The sequence below is a fragment of the Miscanthus floridulus genome, chromosome 11 (assembly GCF_019320115.1).
Source record: "Miscanthus floridulus cultivar M001 chromosome 11, ASM1932011v1, whole genome shotgun sequence".
Taxonomy (NCBI): Eukaryota; Viridiplantae; Streptophyta; class Magnoliopsida; order Poales; family Poaceae; genus Miscanthus; species Miscanthus floridulus.
The window spans coordinates 29,446,430-29,472,954 of record NC_089590.1 but is presented as its reverse complement, the minus strand read 5'-3'; the positions used below and the strand labels follow the sequence as shown (position 1 = coordinate 29,472,954).

General features: G+C 41.3%; 1 protein-coding gene across 1 annotated transcript; it reads left to right on the top strand.

Annotated features, from left to right (window-relative positions):
* Positions 1-291: 291 nt before the first annotated feature.
* Positions 292-2,564, top strand: LOC136493201 (large ribosomal subunit protein uL29w). The gene is made up of 4 exons (XM_066489262.1): positions 292-451; positions 532-667; positions 765-921; positions 2,176-2,564. Exons 1-4 carry the CDS (start codon positions 448-450, stop codon positions 2,248-2,250), a joined length of 372 nt encoding a protein of 123 aa, XP_066345359.1. The 5' UTR covers positions 292-447; the 3' UTR covers positions 2,251-2,564.
* The last annotated feature ends 23,961 nt before the right edge of the window (positions 2,565-26,525 follow it).

Below are 26,525 nucleotides of genomic sequence, written 5' to 3'. Positions count from 1 at the left end.
GGGTGGGGGCGCCGACAAGGAGGAAGAAGGATCATGCGGTTCCCAACCACGTAGTCCTTCTCCCATAGCAACGCATGAGCATATTTGCTAGTGAGCTCTAAATCTTGTATTTAAGTTGGCGTGTCCTAATCCATCTCTATGATTTTTATTAGAGTCTTAGACACATTTTTGTGGTTTGACCCTTATTAATCATTTACCGATTGTTTTTTTTTACTTAGAAGAATAAAACCACTTGTAACACGGATAGGGAGGCCTTGTGTACGAGTGGCCCGGCTTGAGCCCACAACACGTCTAGGGTTTCCTGGTTCTCCCACGGGGTTTTTGGAGGCACATATATAAGCTACACGCCGCCGCCTCCCCCTCTGCTTCGCCCTCCATTTTTCATATCCTCACTCGCCGCCGCCGCAGCCGCCGCCGCCGCCGGAGGAAGCCCGGTCGTCACTCGCGATGGGTAAGCACCTCAACTCTGGTGACCGTCGTTTCTCCTCGCGTGTTCCATCCGGATCTGACCTTTCTGTTTTCGGATCGCAGCCCGGATCAAGGTGCACGAGCTGCGGGGAAAGAGCAAGACGGATCTGCAGGCGCAGCTCAAGGAGCTTAAGTCAGAGCTCTCCCTCCTACGCGTCGCCAAGGTCACCGGCGGGGCTCCCAACAAGCTTTCCAAGATGTGCGTGCTTGACGGCTCTCTCGCCTTTCCTCTTTTGTCATACTGGCTTTGCTTCGAGCTGATTTGAATCGTGGATCCGTGGTTTCCTCTCTTGCAGCAAGGTTGTGCGCACCTCCATCGCGCGCGTGCTCACCGTCATCTCGCAGAAGCAGAAGTCGGCGCTGCGTGAGGCGTACAAGAAGAAGAAGCTGCTCCCGCTCGACCTCCGGCCCAAGAAGACCCGCGCCATTCGCAGGCGCCTCACCAAGCACCAGGTATATACTCATGTTCCTTGCGTCTACTTTAATGCGTCCTTAATTGGCGCGTTCTCTTTCCTTGCTGAAAGCGCCTATTTGATTGTTCTACCAATGCTGTGAGGCTAGCTGATATTTAGGGTTTAAGATTCGTTTTGTACTGTAACTCTTGTGCTTACTTTGAGTTGTCGAATTGATCTTGTTGAGTGCCAAGGTGCTTCTGTTAATTAAAAATGGTTCAGACGATTTGTATGACATATACATTCACACGTAGTCGCAGTGTTAATTACTATTTTTACTTGTGAATGAATACCATGAAGTTTTAGCTTGGATAGCGCCAATTGAAGAAAAGCTTGTCCAACACCAGTTGAGATGGTTTGGACATCTCCAACAGAGACCTCTAGAGGCGCACCGGTGCGTAGTGGAATCCTAAGCCACGATGGTAATGTGAAGAGAGGCAGAGGAAGACCGAAGTTGACTTGGGTAAAGGCAATAAAAGGAGACTTAAAAGGATGGAATATACCAAAAGACTTAGCCTTAGATAGGAGTGCTTGGAAAACAGCTATTCATGTGCCTGAACCTTGATTGCTTCTGCTGGGTTTCAACTCTAGCCTACCCCAACTTGTTTGGGACTTAAATGCTTTGTTGTTGTTGTTGTTGTTGTTGTTGTTGTTGTGATTCTGTATTTGGTATCAACTTGGTGCAGTGCTAATTGTGTATAGCTTTCATATTTACTTGGTTTGACTAGGGATAGGTTTATTGTATAATAAAATGACCCAATGGGTTGGGTGTTTGTGCAAAGCTTGGCTGCTTGTTAGTTGATGTAATTGTATATTTTGTATTCCAGTTCCATATATATGTTCCTTTGCTAATAAATGCTAGCGGGAGCACATTTTCCATTGGCCCTGTTCAAGCTGCCATTGTCAGTCTCAGATTGACTGATTTGCATGTCATGGGGTGCTAATTGCTATTAGCAATTTCTAGTCCAATCACCTTGGTGCTAGTTTTCATATTCTGTAGGGTTTACATTTCATTTGCTAGTTGTCTAGATGTTGCTCTTCAGTGCTAGTAGCTATAATGACATGTTTGTTGGATGAATCTTGAGTCCTAGAGTGACATGTTTTTTTTGGACTGATGGTGTAATTGATTAGTGAATAGAATGTTGTATGCTATCTGCACTAGTGTAATGTGCACTAGTAGTTGAAGTAATTTATCAAGCTATTCACCGTTCTTGGATCTTATTGTTTATTGACTTTTGGTGTTGGTGCTGTTCAGCTCTCCTTGAAGACCGAGAGGGAAAAGAAGCGTGAGAAGTATTTCCCCATGAGGAAGTACGCTATCAAGGCCTAGATTAGTGAAAGAACATGCTTTATCGTGTCAAAGATTTGCCCAGAGATTCCTTGAATTTGATGTATCGCACATCTCTCGTAATCTAAGTACAATGTAGCTGATCAACTGCATGATGAAAAATGCATACTTTTTGCTCGTTGAAATGTGCTTTCCATTTTCATTTTCCTCTTGTTCAATACGATTTGTCGAATGAATAGGGAAGTCTGTTCACTTGTTACGTGCATTGAACACTAAGTTGGAACTGTAGCCAATATGTAAAATAGTTTTGTTTTAAATGATGAAATGGTCGGAGCATCTCCAGAAGTTCCTAATAATCTCTCCTTTCCCCATAAAATTGCTATATTGGAGGGGGTATATCAACTCCAGCAGTTCAAAATCCATCTCCCCTCAAATAAAATGAGTTGCAACTCCTTAATACTCCTTTTCTTTTGGCATGAATAGAGGCTTTACTGGTTTTCTCTACTATCTTTCCCGAGAAGCTGTTTTACCAAATATTTTTTAAAAACAATTTTAGCTTTCTATGGAACTGAAGCGAAACTGTTTCACTAGGGATGCTGTCTGTCTGTTCACAACACCATGCCCCGTCCTGTTGGCTGCCGCGCTGTGCAGGAGAAGCTACGGTAGGTGGCCTTTAGGCCCTGTTTGTTTGCGTTTATAAGCGGTTTATTGGTGGAAATAAGCGAGAATCCCGCCAAACGCTTTGCTTATTTCCACCGCTTCTCGCTTATGTGGTAAGCCGCTTCAGAGATTTGAACTACGAGAAGCGAAAAGCGAGAAGCGAGAAAATCTTCGCTTAGATTATAATCCAAGCGTGTCTGGGAGAAGCGGAAACAAACAGGGCCTTAGCCTGGTTGGGATCTAGCTAGGTAGAAGGGACCACCGGCGCCCGCCAAGTCGAAGGGGATGGCGACCATGGCATCTGGGCCCAGGATGGCAACGGGGATATACCCGTCGGATATCGCCGGAACGTTCTCTTCCCCGCTACGGAGAATTCATCCCGTCCCCATCCCCATTAACTGTCTCGGGTATAGATTCTTGCCCATCCCCATACCCGTCGGGTATCGGCCGGGTAACAGATACCCGACGGGTACTGCATACCCGATAAACAAGGACACTTGGGGTCGCAGCTTTGCAATCGGAGACGTTTCTTCTTCACCCGGGTATAAGTGTCGGAGTCTCGGAGATGCAGAGGAGAAGGAGCGAGGTTGCGAGGATGACGAGTAAAGGTGGCAGAGAGACCGAACTGAGGAAGCGAGGGGCACGAGCGCTCGTGAGACAGGCGTGCTTGTGCTGCTGGCGGAGATGGTGAGGAAAAATTGAACGAGGGTTCCTAGAACACATAAACTATATATATGACTGTTCAGATTTGGACCAAAATACCTATGTTGAGTTTCTTTGGGTCTAATACTCGCATGACAGCTCAAATAGTCGGGTTCCCCAACGGGTAACGGGGACAAGTAAACAGAGAACGTTTCCGTACCCGCTATACCCGTCGGGTATGGATTCTTTCTCATTTAGAAGCCCGCGGGTAAAGATATGATCACATCCCCGTCCCCTAATGGATCAAATACCCGTCGGGTATCGGGTATCAGGGCCCGTTGCCATCTTTAATCTGGGCCATCTCCGGCAGCGTTCACTGCACGGGCAGCACCCATCATGATCACCTTCAACGCTGGACTTACGTCAATATCCAAAGCACCATGATCACCTTCAACGCTGGACTTGACGTCAATATCCAAAGCGCATAGGAGGTGTTCGACGGAATGCCAATGACGTAAATAGCATGTCCTTTTGTGTCTATGTTTATGCCATGAATATGAGGATGTCTGAAACAAATTGCTAATTAGTTACGCAATTTAGATACATCTTCAGTCATGTGTGCTTGTGCTCATAGATAGACCTGCTTTTATATATTTATAAATGATGAATAATTGTTGAGTCCCATTAAGTTAGTGTATTTGCAGAATTTGTCGTTTAACTGGATTGTCATATCTGCACAGACATAAGAGATGTATTTGAGTCCCATTGGGCCTGTTCGTTTGAATTTATCAGCCGGCTTATCAGCTAGCCACAGTATTTTTCTCTCACAATAAAACAGCTTCAGCCGGCTTATCAGTCGGTTTTAACACCAGCGGAACAGTTCTTTGAAAGAACTAAAGTACACAACATCTATAGAAGTATATTTGGAGAACTAGAATACTGGACCCCACTAGATGTTCTGTATATCCAACAGGTCTGGGAACTAGAAAGTCCTTCGTCGATTCCTTGCGCTATTCACCTCAAAAGCTCACCTTTCGTGCTTCTGCAGCCGTTTGCTTACCACACTTGGGGAAACATACGCAATGGTTGTGAATGTGTTACCACCGAAAAAGTCAAAACAAACAAAGGCCCTTCACTATTGTATCCAAAAAGTTATCTCGCCTTATTAAAAAAAAGTTCTCTCGCAGAGTTTGATCCGTGGTTTGATGTCAAAGGTGAACCGTGGACATTGTAAATAAAATCTCAATTGAGGTAAGTCTGATAGCTTCGTCATAAGTTCATAACTAAAATAATTCTAGGCAAAATTTCACTTTCACAGTTTTCAGGAGTGCATCGACAGTGCATGTAAGCATTTCCAACCGAACTCTCAAATTCTGATCCCTTATCCTTTAAAGTAGGGCTCCCTCGCCTAGATTTCACCCCCTACTTAGACCTTGTTTGATACATGTGTATCTACTTCAATCAACATGCATTAGAGTGGATTAGAATAGAACTTAATTTAATTACACTCCAATCTACTTCAACACATGTGGATTGAGATGAATACATACGCATTCAAACAATGCCTTAGCTGTGAACTCCAACCGATCTCTCATATTTGCCTCCCTATTTTCATGTTTCACCCACCTCTATTTTATTCATATATTTTATAACTACAAATTAACCGTTTTCAATTCAACTCATTAATGCTACGTTGCCTCAAAATTAACACGAGATGTTCAATTACACAAGCCTCGCAAAAAAATCATTACAGGAAGCATAGCCCCCACCAAAAGAATCTTCTTCACACCGCCTTCCCTTTCTCCCTTATCGCTCTATCTATCTACTTCCCTGCTCTCTCTCGTTCACTCATGGATAGGGTGAAAGGTCCTTTGTGTGGTTTTGGTAATTGAGTGATAACCTAGGTGGACTAATTGTGTTTATGTAAGATACACAGGTGATTACTCCACATGTATATGTGTATGAGCAACATATGCCATGAAGGTGAAAATGGCTCGGAGATGTTGCAAAACTCACACATGTGATGATGAAGGAGCTCATTGCACATGAGACATGGCATTCAGTCATGTGATCAAGGTGGAGAAGATCAAGACATGACTTGGCTTGATGGACCGGTTGCAAGCGTGAAGGGCAAGTTAGAGGCTTTGGAGCGATAGACCGCGTGGCTGTGAAGCTTGAGCAAGATTTGGCGCTGATGAACAAAGGCAACGGTGAAAAGCAAGTGAAGTCAAGATCGATGAACCAATATGATCACGAGATGATATGAAGTGGATCATATCATTGTTGATCGTGTTGATGCATGTGTTGCATCGACATTGGACGAGATGGAATGGAATGCGCAAGGCAAAGGTATAATCTAGGGCATTTTATTTCACCGGTCATAGGTATATAGAGAAGTTGATGACCGGGATTAGGATAGATGGCCGTACTATCAAGAGGGGCAAACTTGTTTGCATATCGGTCATCTAGTGCCACTTGAGTGATATAACTTTGTATCGTCGCTAGGATCGAGTGGCGTGGCAAGTTGAGTGGCTAATCTTTTGAAAAATATTTGTGAAAAACTAACACACATACACATGGTGGTGTACACTTGGTGGTGTTGGCACATTTGCAAAGGAGAAGAAGTTGAAGTTGATGAGGATCAACTCGGTGAAGAAATGGAGGTGAGAAGGTGTCACTGTGAGTGACCGGACGCTGGCCTCGGTAGGACCGGCATGTCCGGTCAGTGGCAGCAGAGAGCATGTAGGCGTCAGTCTTCGATCGAACGTTGGGTGAAGAAGTGACCGGACTTGAAGGGCATGCGTCCAATCATGTGTGACGTAGCGCAGGCAGCTGAGGCAGCGAGGACCTGACGCTCGGCTACACCCGGTCACCTGTGATCGAACGCGTCCGATCACAAAATAGAGGCTCAGGGAGCTCTCTGGAAATGACCAAATTCAGGCATAGCAGCGTTCGGTCATCCTCACTGTACTGCGTCCGATCATCACTTGACCGTTGGCACGCGGTAGCCGACCATTGAAATCAAGCGACTGAGGTTGAACGGAGGCGATGTGTGGCGTGCATCCGTTGACTGGACGCTAGACCGGGTGCGTCTGGTCGATCTGACTGGCGCGTCTGGTTGCCCCGAGCAGTGCCCAGTGAAGGGGTACAATGGCTCTATTTTTGCGGGGGCTATAAATAGGAGGGGGTCTCGACCATGGCTGAGCGAGACCACCTTAGGGGACTTTGTGTCCATGCTTGAGAGTGCTTAGGAGCCCTCCATCTCACATATGCTTGATAGTGATCATCCTATTGTGTGAGAGAGCGATTCTAATGCGATTGCATCGAGTGGCACTAGGTGATCGAGTTGCAAGCCGGTGGTGCTTGTTACTCTTGGAGGTTGCCACCTCCTAGACGGCTTGGTGGTGGTCTCCGTCGAAGCCTGCAAGAAGCTTGTGCGGTGCTCTAGAGAAGAGCTTTGTGAGGAGCATTGTGCTCGCCCCGTGGGAGCCGCGAAGAGCAACTCTAGTTGAGCGTGTCATTGAGCTACCTTCACTTTCGGGGTAGGTTCTTGTGGTGCCCGACGTGTGGGCTTGGTGGGTGAGGCCAATTAGCCGCCGAACCACTAAGTGAGCGGTCGACACAACGGGGACGTAACGTGTTAGCAAGCATGTGAACCTCGAGAGAAAATTCACCGTGTCAACATTGTTCTTCCCGTTGGTTTGCTATCCCCTTACACAAGCTTGTAATTACTTTCACATACATTGTGCTTGTGTAGTTGCTCTTATAATTAGTTAGCTTGTGTAGCTTGCTAGTTACTTTCTTGCTTGTGTAGCATAGAAGTAGCTTCCTTGCGTGGCTAAATTGGTTTGTGTAACCTTGTAAGTCACATTGCTTAGTTTGTGTAGCTAAGTATTTGTGCTCTCTAATTTGGCTTTGGTTGCCTTGTTATTAAGCATTGCTAGTGAGCTTAGGAGCTTTGTGCTTTTGCTTACTAGAATTGTGTAGGAGCTCCCCGGTGTGCAAAATACTAGTGGCATAGGTTTGTGTGACCTTGCTCCTAGAATTGGATAGGTGAGCTCTAGCTAGCCCGGCACCTTAATTGCTTAATTAGGGTCTTTGCAAGGTGCTAAAGAACATAAATAGAGGGGTGTAGTCTTGGCTAGATCGATAGTTTTAATTCCGCATTTGATTCAGTTAGCCAGCGTGATTAAATATAGAAAGGACTATTCACCCCCCTCTAGTCCGCCATCTCGACCCTTCAATTGGTATTAGAGCGAGGTCTCTCATTTGTGGTCTTCACTGACCCGAGAGGATGGCGTCTAGTGGGCTAGATGTTTGTGAGACACATTTTTTATGGCACAAACTTTACACTTTGGAAAAGTCACATGCATGATCATTTTCGTGCAAAGGGACCTAAGTTTTGGTGGATTATCACTAGTGGTCTCACTTATGTCTTGGATCATAGAAATCTCACCAAAGATCAAAGAGTTCTCTATGAACTTGATGCACATGCTTGTTGTTATCTAATGCATGCTTTGAGCTTTGATTTAATGAAAATGATAAATTATGTGAGTACCGCTCGTGAGATATGGGAATCAATCAAGCACACCTTCGGTGATTCCTCCACGTGGAGTGATGGCAAATTCAAGAAAGAGGATGATCACAAGGTGGAGGCACATGAGCGTGTTGAGCATGACCACAATTTGGTGACTGTAGAAGATTGCTCCACCTCATGGTCAAGTGATAATGATGATGATGCTACCACAAAATCACTTGACAAGATTGATGATGATGCCTCAAGTGATGTACATGATGATCCTACTCCATACACACTTGATGGTGATGATGGTTCATGCTCGGGCCATGATTGTGATGCTACTACAAGCCCATCCACTATACCACATTGTTTCATGTCACAAGGTGACACCAAGGTATCAAATGCTAATATGGTTGATCATGTTGATTCATATGATGAGCTTGTTAGTAGACTTGCTAGCATAACCATGTCTTTAAAAAATGAGAAAGCTAAAACATTGAAATTGAAAAATGAAAACTCATTTCTAAAGAACTCATGTGAAGAACATAAGAAATTACTTGATGTTCTTAAATCTTCACATGGTGAGCTAAAATTGACTCATGAGACACTACTTGCATCTCATGAAGAATTATTAGAACAACATGCTTCTCTCATTAAAGTGTTTTCAAAGAAACTTAAAAATAATGAGAGCTCATCACATGAGTTAAGTGATCTATTGCAATATGTGACTAACTCTTGTGATGTCGGGAAAAAGCATGTATCCACCTCTTGTGATGATTTATTAGAAATGACATGCTCTTCACATATAGATGTTTGTTATACTTCTATGTCTTGTGAGACTAACCTTTTGAAGGAGAACAATGAGCTCAAAAATTGTAACACCTCGGGTGTTTAAATACTAAAATATGCCATGTCATCATATGCATTGCAAAGCATTTGGCATTTAGTAAAACTTTTATATGCATACATTAAAACAAGTTTACCTTTATGTGGTATGTGTTGTATTGTATTGTTTGAATCAAGTTTAAAATTTGGTTTGGATTTGAATTTTCAAGAAAACCCTGATTTTCAGTATTTAAATCCTACCCTGAAAACTCACTTCAAAATCTAAGCACATTTTGGGGTTGAGCCTAAAAGCAAAAGTGTAGAGCTTATCAAGTTATACAAAGTTTGTTTTTGGAGTTTTCAAAGTTGTTATGAAAAAATTAAAGTAATTTGAAAAGGCGAAATTCTTAAATGTCCCCTATTTGAATTCAAATTTGCATTTCAAAATGTAGACCGAATTAGGGGGTGGTTATAAAAGCAAAGTTGCAGAACTTTGAATTTTGAACAACTTTTATTTTTGGATATTTTTGAGTTGTTATACAAATTTGGGGAGTAATTTAGATTTTAAAACAAATGGCAATTCTGTAATTATAGTGAACAGTGCTTGCCGCCTAACTGCACCGCCAGCATCCTTCTCCGGGCTTCCAGTCGCGCCTGTGATCGCCCTCGGCTTCACGCTGGCACGAGCAGGGCACTGCGTGTTGCCTCCTTGCTTCCTTGGCCGCTCTATAAAGCCATGGTGCCATCGCCGTTCTTCCTTTCCCTTGCTCTGTTTTTCCCGTCGCCACAGCTCAACTCCGGCGAGCTCGCGCCGTCGCTGTAGTGCCTCCACCGTCGCAGCCAAGCCAGTTCCAGCTCCGTCTCCTTCTTGCGCATCCATCCAACCAGCTTTGATCGCCTGATTCCATCGGGAACCCGCTGTGCGCACCTTTCTTCCCTGCGGCCGGCAACCTCACCGTGGTGTGCGCGTCGCCGTGGCTGGAGCTCTACGGTGAGCCACTGTCCTTGCTCGGTGTTGTTTCTGATTCGTCTTGATCCCGTGATGCTCTATGACCGGTTATTGGGTCCTTTTATTCATCACAGTCGCCGGAACACCGCCACCGACGATCCCTGCTCCGCCGTGATCGTTGTGACCGTCGACCTGTCTCTCCGTTGTTCCTCTGGCTCATCCATCGCCTTCAACGTGATCGGGGTGAGCTACTGGTGCTTCCTGGACCCTTTGTTTAACTGCTACCGGGCTCCTGTCGCTGGCGTAGTGTCGCCGAGCCACCGCATCTGCCATGGCCGGCGTCAGGCTTGTATCGTGTCGTAATTAATCTCCGTAGTGCCACAAATCAATGCGCCTAGTCATGGTGAACATGTTGGTATCTTCGCCGTCGTTGTTGGTCTCACCGTCGGCGAGGAAGCGTCGGTCAGCACCATCGTCGTCGTAGTCAAACGCGGGAGGTTGAAGATGACATGTGGGGTCACCTTGTCAGTGACTCAGCGGTTTGAAAATAGATTTTTCTATTTTACAGATTTGAATGAATAGTAATGTGATTTGTTATTTTTGTGTAGATTTATTTAGAGCTCCAAAAATTATGAAATTTTTTGTGTGACCTCTCTGTGATGTATATTATTTAAGAAAAATATTAAATATTGTTTTCAGTACTTTTTGAATGTGATAAAAATTGCTCAATTAATTAATAAATGAGTTTTCATGATTTTTCTAGGCTTAATCCTTTACCCAAAAATTATGAAAATTATTTTGCCACTTAGTTATCATGTAATGAACATTTACAAAAATTTTGAGCTCAATTAGAATAAGTTGATTTATTTCATAATTTTGAATTAAATAATTAATTCATAAAAGCAAATAGTAATCTTTAATGATTTAGGTTTTGATTGAATTTTGGATTGAGTGATGACCTTGGGTCATTAGTTGATAATGATCCTTGGCAATTGATGTATGTGTTACGAAAAAGGTTTAGTTCGTTTGACTTGCAACTATACCGCGAAGGAAAGTTGTATTCAAATTGTTAATTTTGCATCCATCATCAAGCATCATGTTTCGTACCCCGCATCATGTTAAACATGGCATTGTTACTACGTGTAGTGAATGAAGGTGAACACGTGGTAGTTAATCAAGTTGCGGAGGAAGTTAATCCTTCTGTTGAGGTCGGATTGGATAATTGTGGAACGTCGCAGGAACCTAACTTTTCCATCAACGAAGGCAAGCCCTGGATGCATTTAACCCTACCTTGTGTTTTACAAATTTTATCGCTTTTGCTTTTATTTACTGCATTAAGTGATTAGTAGTTGAGTGGAAACCTAATTGGTGCATTACCAACCTTATTTTTCCATATCTACCTTGTTTCTAGTTTTAATTCGAAAATGACTAGTTATGCTTAGTCCTGCTTAGCCGGGTGATTACCTGTCACCTACAAGTTTTAAATGGATCTTTGATTACTTATGTTATCATAAGATATGAGCATGTGAAGTAATAAATCTAGACCGGGCGGACTCGATGTGTGAGAGCCACAAGACATGGAGGTCTTGTGAGTGGCTTCTTTCTGCCTGTGTCGATTAAGGTCTGTCAGTTGTTGAATTGCATGAGATGAGACTTTATAGTACTAACCACATACTCCGGTAAGCCTTAACTCGGCTATTCTATTACGAGAATGGCTACTCGCGCACTAGGAGTGGAGAGATGGCGGGAATAGCGTGTACCCACGTGGCAATGGGCTGGATTGGTGGAGTACTGTATTCTCAGGTGGCGTGGACCCGTTCTTGTTTTAGGTGACCTGAGGGTTGGTTGGTATATGTAGGTCGGGGACCTATATATGTCGTGTGGTCTGGAATCCCCAACTAGGTTTATAATCGGTTCGAATCATCATTGCTCCTCGGTTATGGAGACTCAACTCACTGTTCATCATCGTAGTTAATAACTAGAACTTGAGCTGGTTTTGAGAAAGAGTTTGATATGAAGTTCATGATCTCATTACGGATCATCTCAGATTCATATATTGTTCTTATGAAGTTTAAATGTTGAAATACTAAAATTTTGTAAAGAGCTTTTATGCAAAAGAACTTTGAGTATTGCTAAAGCCATACCTTGAACCTTCCTGAGTCTTCTCAGTTTTTATTTTGGTTAAGTCTTGTTGAGTACTTTTGTACTCAGGGTTCGTTGACCCTTGTTGCAGGTGAGCCTCATGAGCAGGTCTATTTTGGACCTTGGTGCATGACTGTTGTTCAGGTCGATGACGATAAATGAATGTGTGATCCTTGGGCAGGATGCTTATTTTGTGTGATATGTTTATGTTAATTATGCCACTCCACTACTACTATGGTTTGTAATAATTATCAAACTTAGTTTGTAAGATTTGAAACAACTGGTTTGTAAATTAAGTTATCGTAAGACTTCCGCTATTTTACTCTGAGGTATATATTTGAATAAATGTTGTAATACTGCAATGACTCTGTAATGTGATCCTGCTCAGAAATCGTGGATGATTCGAGGTTCTCCGAGGACACCCGACAGACTTCTTAAGTTACCAGGAACATATGCATAGTTGTCAAAGGTCGTTGGACAGTGACAAGTGCATGTGGGTCCTATAATTTAGGAGGTTCTGCCACAGAATGGTATCAAAGCGATCGTTACAAAGTCTTTGTTGTATTGTTTTACAAAAACTTCAAAATGATTTGGGACAAATAAATATAACTTGTTAATTTGGTCCAAATTGCTTTTGGCTTATCTTATTTCATTCTCACCATTCCTTAATTGATTAAAAAGGCTTTGTGTGGTGGAGTGGTAATCTTATTATGCCCTATATAAATATAACTTTGGTTATGTACCTTATATGCTTTGATGTTTTTGTTCGTAAGAATGATTCATGCATCATGATTAATTCACTTGTTACTTCCTTCACCCTGAGTCTGAGTTGGGTAGTGAGTCTGGGTTGAGTTATGTAATCCATCCTGGCTGCTCTTTAGATTTTGATCAGATTGACTTAATTGGATTAATCTTGCTTTCTACAGTATGGCTCGCACCAAGGTAACGCCCCATAAGTCCGTTGGACCTAAAGGAGTTCCTTGTCACCAACTTGCCCCTAGAAATGACGGTGCTAGCAGTAGCAGCTCTAGGCCTGATCCCCAGACAGAGATGCAGAGGCTTTCAGCAGAGTTAGCACATGCTACTAGGGATAGGGCCTTGGATACCATCCGGGTGGGCAAGTGAAAGGATCAATTGAAGTGTTGTACTACCGCTCATAAGAACTGCGAGCGTATGTTAGTTCGTATGGTGGAAGGAAGAAATGAGGCTTGGCATAGGGAAGATGTAGCTAGAGCTAGAGCGCATGAGCTAGAATTTTATGTAGAAGATTTAGAAGAACATAATACTACTTTGCATGAAGAAGTTCATAGGTTGAGCAACCTCCTAGATCCAAATCATGAACCTCAAGCTGATGCAATGGACCCTGGTGTCATCATTGCTAATAATGATGAACTTGAAGACTAAGAAAAAGAAGATCTAGAAGAATTAGTGATGGTTGATGACAGTGATAATGAAGGCGGAAATGTTTCTGGAATGGATACCAATCACAAGGTTTGATGTGGTCGAGGAGAAGAGTAGAGTTGTAAAATATGAGATCTAGTTAAGTTAAGTAGTCTTGTTTAGGTGCGGGCTTGTGCTTAAATAAGTAAACCCAATGTAATGAGTTTGCAGTGAGCTCTTTTATATCTCAATAAAAGCTTGTGAGTAAAGTTTGGTTTGTTATGAATAGATGCCTCGTACTCATGCTTTGGATATTCCTGGTTCTTCGTATGAAGAGGGTGGTGTTCCTGATCCACCACCAGTTCCGCCAACTTTAGCTGATGCTATAGCAGCACTGGTCCATGTGACCGTAGAAAATGCTCGATTGCTTCGAGAGATAGCTCAGAGTAATTAGAATATGGTGCAAGGAAACCGTGGCCGCAATCATAACAGGCAGGAGGCTACATATGTTGATTTTACAGATACAAGACTACCAGTGTTCACTAAGGCATATGAACCACTAGAGGCTGATGATTGGCTTCGGACCATGGAGCATAAATTTGATCTTATTCCATGCACAGAGATGTAGAAACCTATGTTTGCTGCCCAGCAACTTTGAGGTGCAGCAAGTGCCTGGTGGGCAAATCTAGTGGCTATGTAACCAGCTGGCATTCCAATAACTTGGGATGAGTTCCGTACTGCCTTCAGAGCTCATTATATTCTAAAAGGAGTGATGGCCATGAAGCTGGATGAGTTCCTTGCTTTGAAGAAAGGGGATCAAACGGTTATGCAATATGTGGGTAGATTCAATCACCTGTCACAGTATGCATCTGAACATGTCAATACAGATGCTAAGAAAAAGAAATGGTTCATGAGAGGACTGAATACCAAATTACAGACAATAATGACTGCATGTGCCAATGTTACTTATCATGAGGCAGTGAATATTGCAATTGCTTATGAGGAAAAGTATCGGCAGCATAAGGAGATCAAGAAAAAGAAGAGTGTGCTGTCTAGATCTTTTGGTGGAAATCAAAAGAGGCAAAAGATAATGTATCATCTAGTCAACCATTATCGTCCTCCTTATCGTCCGCCGTAGTTCCAAGCTGGGCAACAGTCAAATGTCCGTCTTGCTATAACCTACTCGAATTCCCAACAGACAAATGCTCCTGGTGGCAATGCTCCAACGTCCCAGGGTCACAATTATCCATGTTACAATTGTGGAAGGACCGGTCATTTCTCTAGGGAATGTCCGTATCCCAAGCAGGCTAATCAAAATTATCAGAAGGCCCCTACCAATCAACAACAGGGTCAAGCATAGAACAAGAACCACAATCAGAATGCTCAGAAGGGCAAAGATGAGAGGAAGACAGGACGGGTGTTCTATATTCAAGCTGGGGAAATTTTGGAAGGGGAGCCAGTGATGATGGGTATGTTTCCTGTCGCCGATCATCCTGCTGTTATGCTTTTTGATTCTGGTGTATCTCATTCATTCATCAATAGAACCTTTGTCGTAAAGCATGCAATTCCAATTGGGGAAACAAAGGAAAATTTCTTTATACAGTCGCCCGGGGGACGTCTGTGTACTAAGGAAATGGTATACCAGGTACCCATAAACCTGGGTGGGTATATTTTCCCACTACCATGATTATTCTCAAGGATCAAGATATAGATGTGATCTTGGGAATGAATTGGATGTATCAGCATAAGGCTGTTATAGATGCTTTGCATAGGACATTAAGGGTGAGTTTGCCTGATAGTAATTCTCAGCTTCTTATCCAACTTCCAACCTTAAGGAGATCAGTGGAAAGAGTTTGTGCAACTTTTGTCAAGGAGATTAGGGATATCCCGGTAGTTTGTGAATTCCCTGATGTTTTTCCTGAGGATTTACCTGGTCTACCACCAGATAGGGATGTTCAGTTTAACATAGAGTTAAAGCCTAGAACAGCTCCGATCTCTCAGAGAGCTTATAGGATGCCTCCCAAGGAATTAGCCGAGTTGAAGACTCAGTTGCAAGAGTTGATTGAGAAAGGATTTATTCAACCTAGTTCATCACTTTGGGGATGCCCTACAATTTTTGTGAAAAAGAAAGATGAGACCCTGAGGTTATGTGTTGACTATCGTCCGTTGAATGAAGTGACCATTAAGAATAAGTATCCCTTACCTCGGATAGACTTGCTTTTTGATCAACTGGCCGGAGCCAAAGTTTTCTCTAAGATTGATTTAAGGTCAGGCTATTACCAAATCAAGATTAAGCTTGAAGATATTCCCAAAACGCCATTTACCACGAGATATGGATTATATGAATACTTGGTAATGTCTTTTGGTTTGACAAATGCCCCAACTCATTTCATGTATCTGATGAATTCAGTGTTCATGCCTGAGCTAGACAAATTTGTAGTGGTGTTTATTGACGACCTCCTAGTTTATTCCAAGAACAAGAAGGAACACGCGGAACATCTTAGAATTGTCCTAACCCACTTAAGAGAACATCAACTATATGCCAAATTCAGTAAGTGTGACTTCTGGCTTAAGGAAGTACAATTTCTTGGACATGTCTTGTCAGCTAAAGGAGTTGCTGTTGATCCAAGCAAAGTTAAGGATGTGCTTGATTGGAAACCACCAACCACTGTTCATTAGGTTTGGAGTTTTCTAGGAATGGCGGGGTATTACCGTTGTTTTATTCTAGATTTCTCTAGAGTATCCAAGTCCATCACTAGGTTGTTGAAGAACCAAGCCAAGTTTGTCTGGTCATCTGAATGTGAAGAAGCTTTCAGACTTTGAAGAGATTGTTAACCACTGCACCAATATTAGCACAACCAGATATCGAGAAGTCATTTGATGTTTATTGTGATGCTTCTAGTATTGATATTAGATGTGTATTGATGCAAGAAGGCAGAGTCATTACCTATGCTTCCAGACAACTTAAGCAACATGAAGAGCACTATCCCACTCATGATCTAGAGTTAGCAGCAGTTGTCCATGCTCTGAAGATTTGGCGGCATTACTTGCTTGGTAATACGTGCCATATTTATACAGACCACAAGAGTTTAAAGTATATCTTTACTTAATCGGATTTGAACATGCGACAAAGAAGATGGTTAGAATTGATTAAAGATTATGACTTGGAAGTACATTACCATCCTGGTAAAGCAAATGTAGTTGCAGATGCCCTCAGTCAAAAGAGCCATTGCAATTGTCTGACATTAAGAACAATGGGTTTGACTTTATGCTAAGAGATGGAAAAGTTGAGTATAGAGGTAATTCAACAAGGCAATATAATTGTTGAAGCCACTATTCGAGACCAGATTATTGCTGCTCAGAAAGAAAACAAGGGTATAGCCCATATCAAAGAAAGAATCAAGAATGGGAAAGCGGAATGCTTCAAAGTAGATGATGAAGGTGTGTTATGGTTCAAGAATTGCTTAGTGGTACCCAAGGTTCCTGAGTTGCGATAGTCAATTCTTGAAGAGGCACATGCTACTAGGCTATCTATTCATCCAGGAAGTAATAAGATGTACCATGACTTGAAACAAAGGTTTTGGTGGACCAAAATGAAGATAGAAATTGCCCGGTATATAGCCAAGTGTGATACTTGTCAAAAGGTGAAAGCTATACATTTGAGGTCAGCTGGAGAGTTATAGCCATTACCTATTCTAGCTTGGAAGTGGGAGGATATTAGTATGGACTTTATTGTTGGTCTACCTAAGACATCAAAAGGTTTTGATTCAATATGGGTCATTATAGATCGACTAACTAAGTCAGCACATTTTCTTCTAGTCAAGAGTATATATCCTACTATCCAGTATGCCAAGATGTATCTAGCAAGAATCATGAGTCTACATGGAGTACCAAAGACCATTGTGTCAGATAGGGGTACATAGTTTGTCTCTAGCTTTTGGAAACACTTGCATGCTTCGTTAGGTACCAAACTCCTGTATAGTACAGCTTATCATCCCCAGACTAATGGTCAGACTGAAAGGGTCAATCAAGTACTTGAAGATATGTTAAGGTGTTGTGTCCTTAACTATTCCAAGAAGTGGGATGAATATTTGCCTTTGGCTAAATTCTCATACAATAATGGTTATCAAGAGAGCATTAGAATGGCTCCATTTGAAGCACTCTATGGTCGTAGATGCAGAACATCACTAAGTTGGTCTAAGCCTGGTGAAAGAAGGTTCTTTGGAGTTGACCTTGTGAAAGAAACAGAAGACAAGGTTAGGCAAATACAAAGTAATTTGAAGATAGCTCAGTCCCGATAAAAGAGTTATGTAGATAAACGACATAGACCATTGGTGTTTAACAAGGGAGATTTTGTATATCTGAAGGTATCACCAATGAAGAGAGTTACCCATTTTGGTGTTAAAGGCAAGTTGGCACCTCGATATATTGGGCCATTTCAAATTTTAGAGAGGTATGGAAAAGTGGCATATTGCTTGAAGCTACCCGAACAACTTTTAGCTGTGCATGATGTGTTCCATGTTTCTCAATTAAAGAAGTGTCTCTGAGTGCCTGAGCAGAATGTTGAGGTTGAAGGAGTGGAACTTGAACCTGATTTGACTTATTCCGAATATCCTATCCGAGTTCTGGATCAGAAAGATCATGTCACATGAAGAAGGACAATCAAGTTCTACAAGATACAATGGAATCAACATTCCGAAGAAGAAGCTACTTGGGAATCCGAAGATTACTTGTTAGAAAAATTTCCAAAGTTTCTTGCGTCGATATAGAATAATGTTAGTCTGCTTTATTGATAAGAATCATGTTTGTAAAGGGACCTTAGCTGTTTTATGGATAGATTTTGTATGTGTTCTCGTGACACATTTCCTTTTCCACTACTTACCCTATGGCTTTGAATCTCGGGACGAGATTTCTTTTAGGGGGAAGGATTGTAACACATCGGGTGTTTAAATACTAAAATATGCCATGTCATCATATGCATTGCAAAGCATTTGGCATTTAGTAAAAACTTTTATATGCATACACTAAAACAAGTTTACCTTCATGTGGTATGTGTTGTATTGTATTGTTTGAATCAAGTTTAAAATTTGGTTTGGATTTGAATTTTCAAGAAAACCCTGATTTTTAGTATTTAAATCCTACCCCAAAAACTCACTTCAAAATCTAAGCACATTTTGGGGTTGAGCCTAAAAGCAAAAGTGTAGAGCTTGTCAAGTTATACAAAGTTTGTTTTTGGAGTTTTCAAAGTTGTTATGAAAAATTTGAAGTAATTTGAAAAGGCGAAATTCTTTAAATGTCCCCTATTTGAATTCAAATTTGCATTTCAAAATGTAGACCGAATTAGGGGGTGGTTATAAAAGCAAAGTGGTATAACTTTGAATTTTGAACAACTTTTATTTTTGGAGATTTTTGAGTTGTTATACAAATTTGGGGAGTAATTTGGATTTTAAAATGAATGGCAATTCTATAATTATAGTGAACAGTGCTCGCCGCCTAACTGCACCACCGGCGTCCTTCTCCGAGCTTCCAGTCGCTCCTGTGGCCGCCCTCGGCTTTGCGCTGGCATGAGCAGGGCACTACGTGTTGCCTCCTTGCTTCCTTGGCCGCTCTATAAAACCCTGGTGCCGTCACCGTTCTTCCTTTCCCTTGCTCTGTTTTTCCCGTCGCCACAGCTCAACTCCGATGAGCTCGCGCCGTTGCTGTAGTGCCTCCACCATCGCAGCCAAGCCAGTTCTAGCTCCGTCTCCTTCTTGTGCATCCATCCAGCCAGCTTTGATCGCCTGATTCCACCGGGAACCCGCTGTGCGCACCTTTCTTCTCCGCGGCCGGCAACCTCACCGTGGTGTGCGCATCGCCGTGGCTGGAGCTCTACGGTGAGCCACTGTCCTTGCTCGGTGTTGTTTTTGATTCGTCTTGATCCCGTGATGCTCTATGACCGGTTATTGGGTCCTTTTGTTCATCACAATCGCTGGAACACCACCACCGACGATCCCTGCTCCGCCGTGATCGTTGTGACCGTCGACCCGTCTCTCCGTTGTTCCTCCGGCTCGTCCATCGCCTTCAATGTGATCGGGGTGAGCTACTGGTGCTTCCTGGACCCTTTGTTTAACTGCTACCGGCGCTCCTGTCGCCGGCGTAGTGTCGCCGAGCCACCGCATCCGCCATGGCCGGCGTCAGGCTTGTATCATGTCGTAATTAATCTCCGTAGTGCCACAAATCGATGCGCCTAGTCATGGTGAACGTGTTGGTATCTTCGCCGTCGCTGTTGGTCTCACCGTCGACGAGGAAGCGTCGGTCAGCGCCGTCATCGTCGTAGTCAAACGCGGGAGGTTGAAGATGACATGTGGGGTCACCTTGTCAGTGACTCAGTGGTTTGAAAATGGATTTTTCTATTTTACAGATTTGAATGAATAGTAATGTGATTTGTTATTTTTGTGTAGATTTATTTAGAGCTCCAAAAATTATGAAAATTTTGTGTGACCTCTCTGTGATGTATATTATTTAAGAAAAATATTAAATGTTGTTTTTCAGTACTTTTTGAATGTGATAAAAATTGCTCAATTAATTAATAAATGAGTTTTCATGATTTTTCTAGGCTTAATCCTTTATCCAAAAATTATGAAAATTGTTTTGCCACTTAGTTATCATGTAATGAACATTTACAAAAATTTTGAGCTCAATTAGAATAAGTTGATTTATTTCATAATTTTGAATTAAATAATTAATTCATAAAAGCAAATAGTAATCTTTAATGATTCAGGTTTTGATTGAATTTTGGATTGAGTGATTACCTGGGGTCATTAGTTGATAATGATCCTTGGCAATTGATGTATGTGTTACGAAAAAGGTTTAGTTCGTTTGACTTGCAACTGTTCCACGAAGGAAAGTTGTATTCGAATTGTTAATTTTGCATCTGTCATCAAGCATCATGTTTCGTATCCCGCATCATGTTAAACATGGCATTGTTACTACGTGTAGTGAACGAAGGTGAACACGTGGTAGTTAATCAAGTTGTGGAGGAAGTTAATCCGTCTGTTGAGGTCGGATCGGATAATTGTGGAACGTCGTAGGAACCTAACTTTTCCGTCAATGAAGGCAAGCCCCAGATGCATTTAACCCTACCTTGTGTTTTACAAATTTTATCGCTTTTGCTTTTATTTACTGCATTAAGTGATTAGTAGTTGAGTGAAAACCTAATTGGTGCATTACCAACCTTGTTTTTCCATATCTACCTTGTTACCAGTTTTAATTTGAAAATGACTAGTTATGCTTAGTCCTACTTAGCCGGGTGATTACCTGTCACCTGCAAGTTTTAAATGGATCTTTGGTTACTTATGTTATCATAAGATATGAGCATGTGAAGTAATAAATCTAGACCGGGCGGACTCGGTGTGTGAGAGCCACAAGACATGGAGGTCTTGTGAGCGGCTTCTTTCCGCCTGTGTCGATTAAGGTCCGTCCGTTATTGAATTGCATGAGATGAGACTTTGTAGTACTAACCACATACTCCGATAAGCCTTAACTCGGCTATTCTATTACGAGAATGGCTACTCGCGCACTAGGAGTGGAGAGATGGCGAGAATAGCGTGTACCCACGTGGCAATAGGCTGTATTGGTGGAGTACTGTATTCTCGGGTGGCGTGGACCCATTCTTGTTTTAGGAGACCTGAGGGTAGGTTGGTATATGTAGGTCGGGGACCTGCATATGTCGTGTGGTCTGGAATCCCCAGCTGGGTTTATAATCAGTTCGAATCGTCGTTGCTCCTCGGTTATGGAGACTCAACTCACTGTTCATCATCGTAGTTAATAACTGGAACTTGAGCTGGATTTGAGAAAGAGTTTGATATGAAGTTCATGATCTCATTACGGATCATGGCAGATTCATATATTGTTCTTATGAAGTTTAAATGTTGAAATACTAAAATTTTGTAAAGAGCTTTTACGCAAAAGAACTTTGAGTATTGCTAAAGCCATACCTTGAACCTTCCTGAGTCTTCTCAGTTTTTATTTTGGTTAAGTCTTGTTGAGTACTTTTGTACTCAGGGTTCGTTGACCCTTGTTGCAGGTGAGCCTCATGAGCAGGTCTGTTTTGGACCTTGCTGCATGACTGTTGTTCATGTTGATGATGATAAATGAATGTGTGATCCTTGGGTAGGATGCTTATTTTGTGTGATATGTTTATGTTAATTATGCCACTCCACTACTACTATGGTTTGTAATAATTATCGAACTTAGTTTGTAAGATTTGAAACAACTGGTTTGTAAATTAAGTTATCGTAAGACTTCCACTATTTTACTCTGAGGTATATATTTGAATAAATGTTGTAATACTGCAATGACTCTGCAATGTGATCCTGCTCGGAAATCATGGATGATTTGGGGTTCCCCGAGGACACCCGACAGACTTCTTAAGTTACCAGGAACATATGCATTGTTGTCAAAGGTCGTTGGACAGTGACAAGTGCATGTGGGTCCTATAATTTAGGAGGTTCTACCACAAAAATGAAGTAAAGAATTTGAGCAACAAGTTAGAGAGGTGTTACAACTCAAAGTCACCTTTGAGCACATGTTGAAGACTCAAAGAAACTATGGTGACAAGTGTGGCCTTGGTTTCAAGAAGAAGATGACAAAGGGCGAAAGAAAGAGAGAAAGAAATATGAAGAAGCTACGACAAAGAAAGCTCTCTCATACCATGTGCTACCGGTGTCATGAAGCGGGACACTTTGCAAATGGTTGCCCTAACATTGAGAAGCTTAAGAAGATAAAAGAAGAAGGCTCAAGCATGTGAGGTGCTTCAAGTGCCGCACTTGGGGTCATCTTACCTCAATGTGCCCAACCAAGCAATTGGTGAAGCAACTAGAAGAGCCTCAACCAAAGCCACAAGTTGAGCAAGAGAAAACACCCCAAGAGCAAGTCAAAATCTATCATAAAGATGGTGGTGACTTGACGACAAAGAAGAAGAAAACAAGAAGGGGTGGAAAGACAAGGCATCCAATGCAAACTCAAGATGTCAAGATGATGAGCAAGACACAAGATGAGAAGAAAATCTATGCTCACATCAAGTGCTTCAAGTGTGGAAATATGGGACACTTTGCCTCTAAGTGTCCTACCAAGCTTGAGAAGAAGGCTCAAGCAATCCATGAGAGGCAAGGCAATGGAAAACACCACATTAGCAAGGAAGAGAAGGCTCGATCAAAGAGAAAGTGCTACCCATGCCAGGAAAAGGGACACATGGCACATTCATGTCCCCTAGGTAACACTCCTAAGCCTATTTCAATTGATGATGATTCTATGCTTAGGAAGAATGGTAATGGTACCTCTAAAGTTGTTATTGCAAAACATCCCACTACTCATACTAAGACTATGCCTAAGTATGTTGCCCCTAACTTGAGAGGACCCAAACTTGTTTGGATACCATCAAAAAGTGGATGATTGTTTGTAGGTACTATCGGCATTGGAGGCTTGATTCAATTGATTTCACATTGATCATCATATGTTGAGCCAAGTATTGAAGCTTAATGCAATCCTATCCCAATGCCAAGCCAAGAATTAGTGAAGTCCAAATGTGCTACAACATACACGTGTCATATTCAAGTTATGGATGATTTATTGGATATATATATATATATATATATATATATATATATATATATATATATATATATATATTTGGTGGCTTGCAAGAATTTGAGTTGAAGCTTGCAAATTGATTGATCATGAGCTAACCAGGGTATATCTCTTGTTGATCATTTCATTTGGGTGCATATGAGTTGATTGAATTGGATAAATATGCAATGTTGCTTGCTATGAGAGGTTTGAATGGATAGATAGCTTAGTAATCAAGTTTGTATTGGATAAGTTCATAAGATAACATTTAGTAAGTGGATTGAATGGATCTATGTCTTGTGAAAGTATTCAAACAAGTTGATTTCAAGTTTGATCCACATTTGATGAAGTATAGCTCAAGTGATTGAAATATGTCCTATATTGAAAATCTGAGCTAGCTGTGATCTTATCCATGTTTGAGTGATCAAAACTTATTGTATTGGCATAAAACTGGTGTACATGCTCTAGACTTATGGTATAAGATGCTGCACAAATTTCATGAGAATTGGATAAGAGATGCCTCGGTTGTGGAGTGGATCTTGTCAGCTATAGTGTAGCAGTTTTTAGCATGTAGCAGTGGTAGAAGAATTGAAATCTGGTAGCAATTTAGAAGTCAAATGAAGCTCAAATTTTTACAGCTGGTATATAACTTAGTGATGCACATCTCCACCAAATTTTATGGTATTTGGATTTGTACTTTGGGAGATATGTATTTTTCTTTGAAGAGTATAAAATCTGCTAGAAAAGTGACAAATGTTGGATTGATCTAGAGTCACTTTGATTGAAAGGTCCTCAAGTTTGAAACATGTTTATAAGTAATTGAAGCACCTAAGTTTGGTTTTGAGATGATCTAGAAGCATGATAAACAAAGAGTACAAGGGTATTTGATTGTGGAGTGTACTTTGCACACATTCGGTATTCAAATTGGAAGATCAAGATCAAACTTAAGATGAAGATAAAGTTTAAGTTCTAGTGACTATTGGAAATCATTTAGTAGAAAGAAAAGGACTTAAACAAGCAGAAAGAAAAGGACTTAAAAAAGGAATCAAGGTTACTCATCAAGTTAAGTCCATCACTTGGATCAATCAACAAATTTATTTTGAGTGTCAAGAATAATTCTTGTAGAGAGTTCACTTCTCCCAAGTGTAGGGGCTTGCCGCCTATGTGTAGGTAAACCAAGTGTGGTACTTGGAAGGCTAACATAGAAGTGGTGATCCGAGGGACATTTGAGATACTTAGTTGAAGCAATCAAAAGGGTTGATCAAGAAAAGCAAGCAACACTCAAAAGAGAGCTAGTCATGGCAATTCAAGTGGTATTCCAAATAGTTCTCTCATGCAAGCATTGATCAAAAGATGAAGCAAGCTAACCACAACAAGATAGTGCACTTGATCATATTAGTGGTTATCAAATCATATGGATGAAGAATGGATTTGATTATTCATGATTGGTCTTCACTAAGCTTATAATTGGACTTCACATTGCTATTGGAGTAATGAATTAGAATCTATTTGACTATCTTCTACTCCAACATAGCAAAGGTATCATTGTAATGTGCATGATCATTTCATTCCTTACTAGTATGCGATCAGTGCATATAGTACATGCTTCATAGGATCATGCATAACAAATAAAATGTTTAAATTCATAGCCTACCACTATTGCTTGAATGATTAGTTGATCTAGTGGTTAGTATATGAATTTGTTCATGAGCTAGTGAACCCAAGTACTTGATTTAATTTGGATTGCCCACAAGTGACAAGTACAACCTCGATAAGATAACCTCTAAATGAGTGTGAAGAAGCTTAGAGAGGGTTCAAACCAGACTTGGAAGCTTAGGCAAATCAATTTAGTTCAAGTCAATCATAGAAGCTCATGATAGTGATAAGAGTACAAGCACAAGATAACAATGCAAACGGATATCTAGTTTGTTTGTTTCAAGTGGTATCTAGACTCAAGTATTTCATCAAGAATTCACAAGTAATGTCTAGATCAACTCACAAGTGATATCCTATAAGTGGTAATCATGAAGATAGCAAAGGTTCAAGAAATGATTTTTATTGATAAATCCAACAAGTGGTTCCATACTAGAAATTTTTTTATGTGGTATCACATCTACACGTGGTATCAATCATACAAGACGATGGTTCCACAAGTGATCCTCAACTTTAAGTGATTATCAAATGAAGAATGCATCCCTCACCTACAAGAGCTCAAGTTTATCAAATTGATGACCCATGCTATGACATAGGGGGAGGTTTCCCACAAATTGGTATCAAGGTCAAAGATCCTATGTGTGGTATCTCAAGGGCTACAAGTGGTGTTATTCCAACAATCAAGTGATGTCCATAAAAAATGCAAGATTCAAGCCTCAACCATCTAACCCAAATGCAAACCTTTGCATCAATGAGAAGCACACCTTTTATGGAAATTGATGACAAAGGGGGAGAGATTGTACAAAGATATGAAAGCTTTGGGAGACATTGAAGAAAAGAAGTAGAGGTTGGACATGGACATGGACAAAGAGGGAGCAACATTGAAGAAAAGAGATGAATCAACAAAATTCTTGGACAAGAGAAGCACACAAGTAGGGGGAGCAAGCTCATGAACTTTGATTAGTTGCATTTGAAATGTGCATAGTCATGTGCTTGCTTGCATTGCATAAATCTTTTTAAATTTGATATACATGCTAGTGTGGTGTATGCTAGTTGTAGAACTTGAATGATGATTTGATAACTAGCATGCATAGGATGGTAGCTAGACTTGTATTTTTACACGTGGTACTAGAACCTTGCTTATAATGTTAATCTCATGGGGTTTTTAGTATTTTTTATTGTCTAGCTACTCATGGTGCTAAGGATGGTGTTAAAAGTGTAACTCCGATTGGTATCACACTTTAAAGGTTTATTCTATACACCTTAGCATCATTTGGTAGTAATTACTCTCCCACAATTCCAATTTATGCATATGTGCGAGCTTCAAAGCAAACACTCTAGCACATATGTAGGAGGAGTCAATACTACCATTTCGGGTTTGTGGTACTTGTCCAAAATCATTTATACATGGTAAAATTGCTTGGGCAAGCAACATGAATCCAAAAGAGCTTAATTTACATATCTTTGTAGAGTTGTCATCAATTACCAAAAAGAGAGAGATTGAAAGGTCCTTGTGTGGTTTTGATAATTGAGTGACAACCTAGGTGGACTAATTGTGTTTATGTAAGATACATAGATGATTAGTCCACATATACATGTGTGTGAGCAACATATGCCATGAAGGTAGAAATGGCTCGGAGATGTTGCAAAGCTCACACATGTGATGATGAAGGAGCTCATTGCACATGAGACATGACATTAAGTCATGTGATCAAGGTGGAGAAGATCAAGACATGACTTGGCTTGATGGACCAGATGCAAGCGTGAAGGGCAAGTTGGAGGCTTTGGAGCGATGGACCGCGTGGTGGTGAAGCTTGAGCAAGACTTGGCGCCAATGGACGAAGGCAACGATGAAAAGCAAGTGAAGTCAAGATCGATGAACCAATATGATCATATGATGGTATGAAGCGGATGATATCATTATTGATCGTGTTGGTGCAT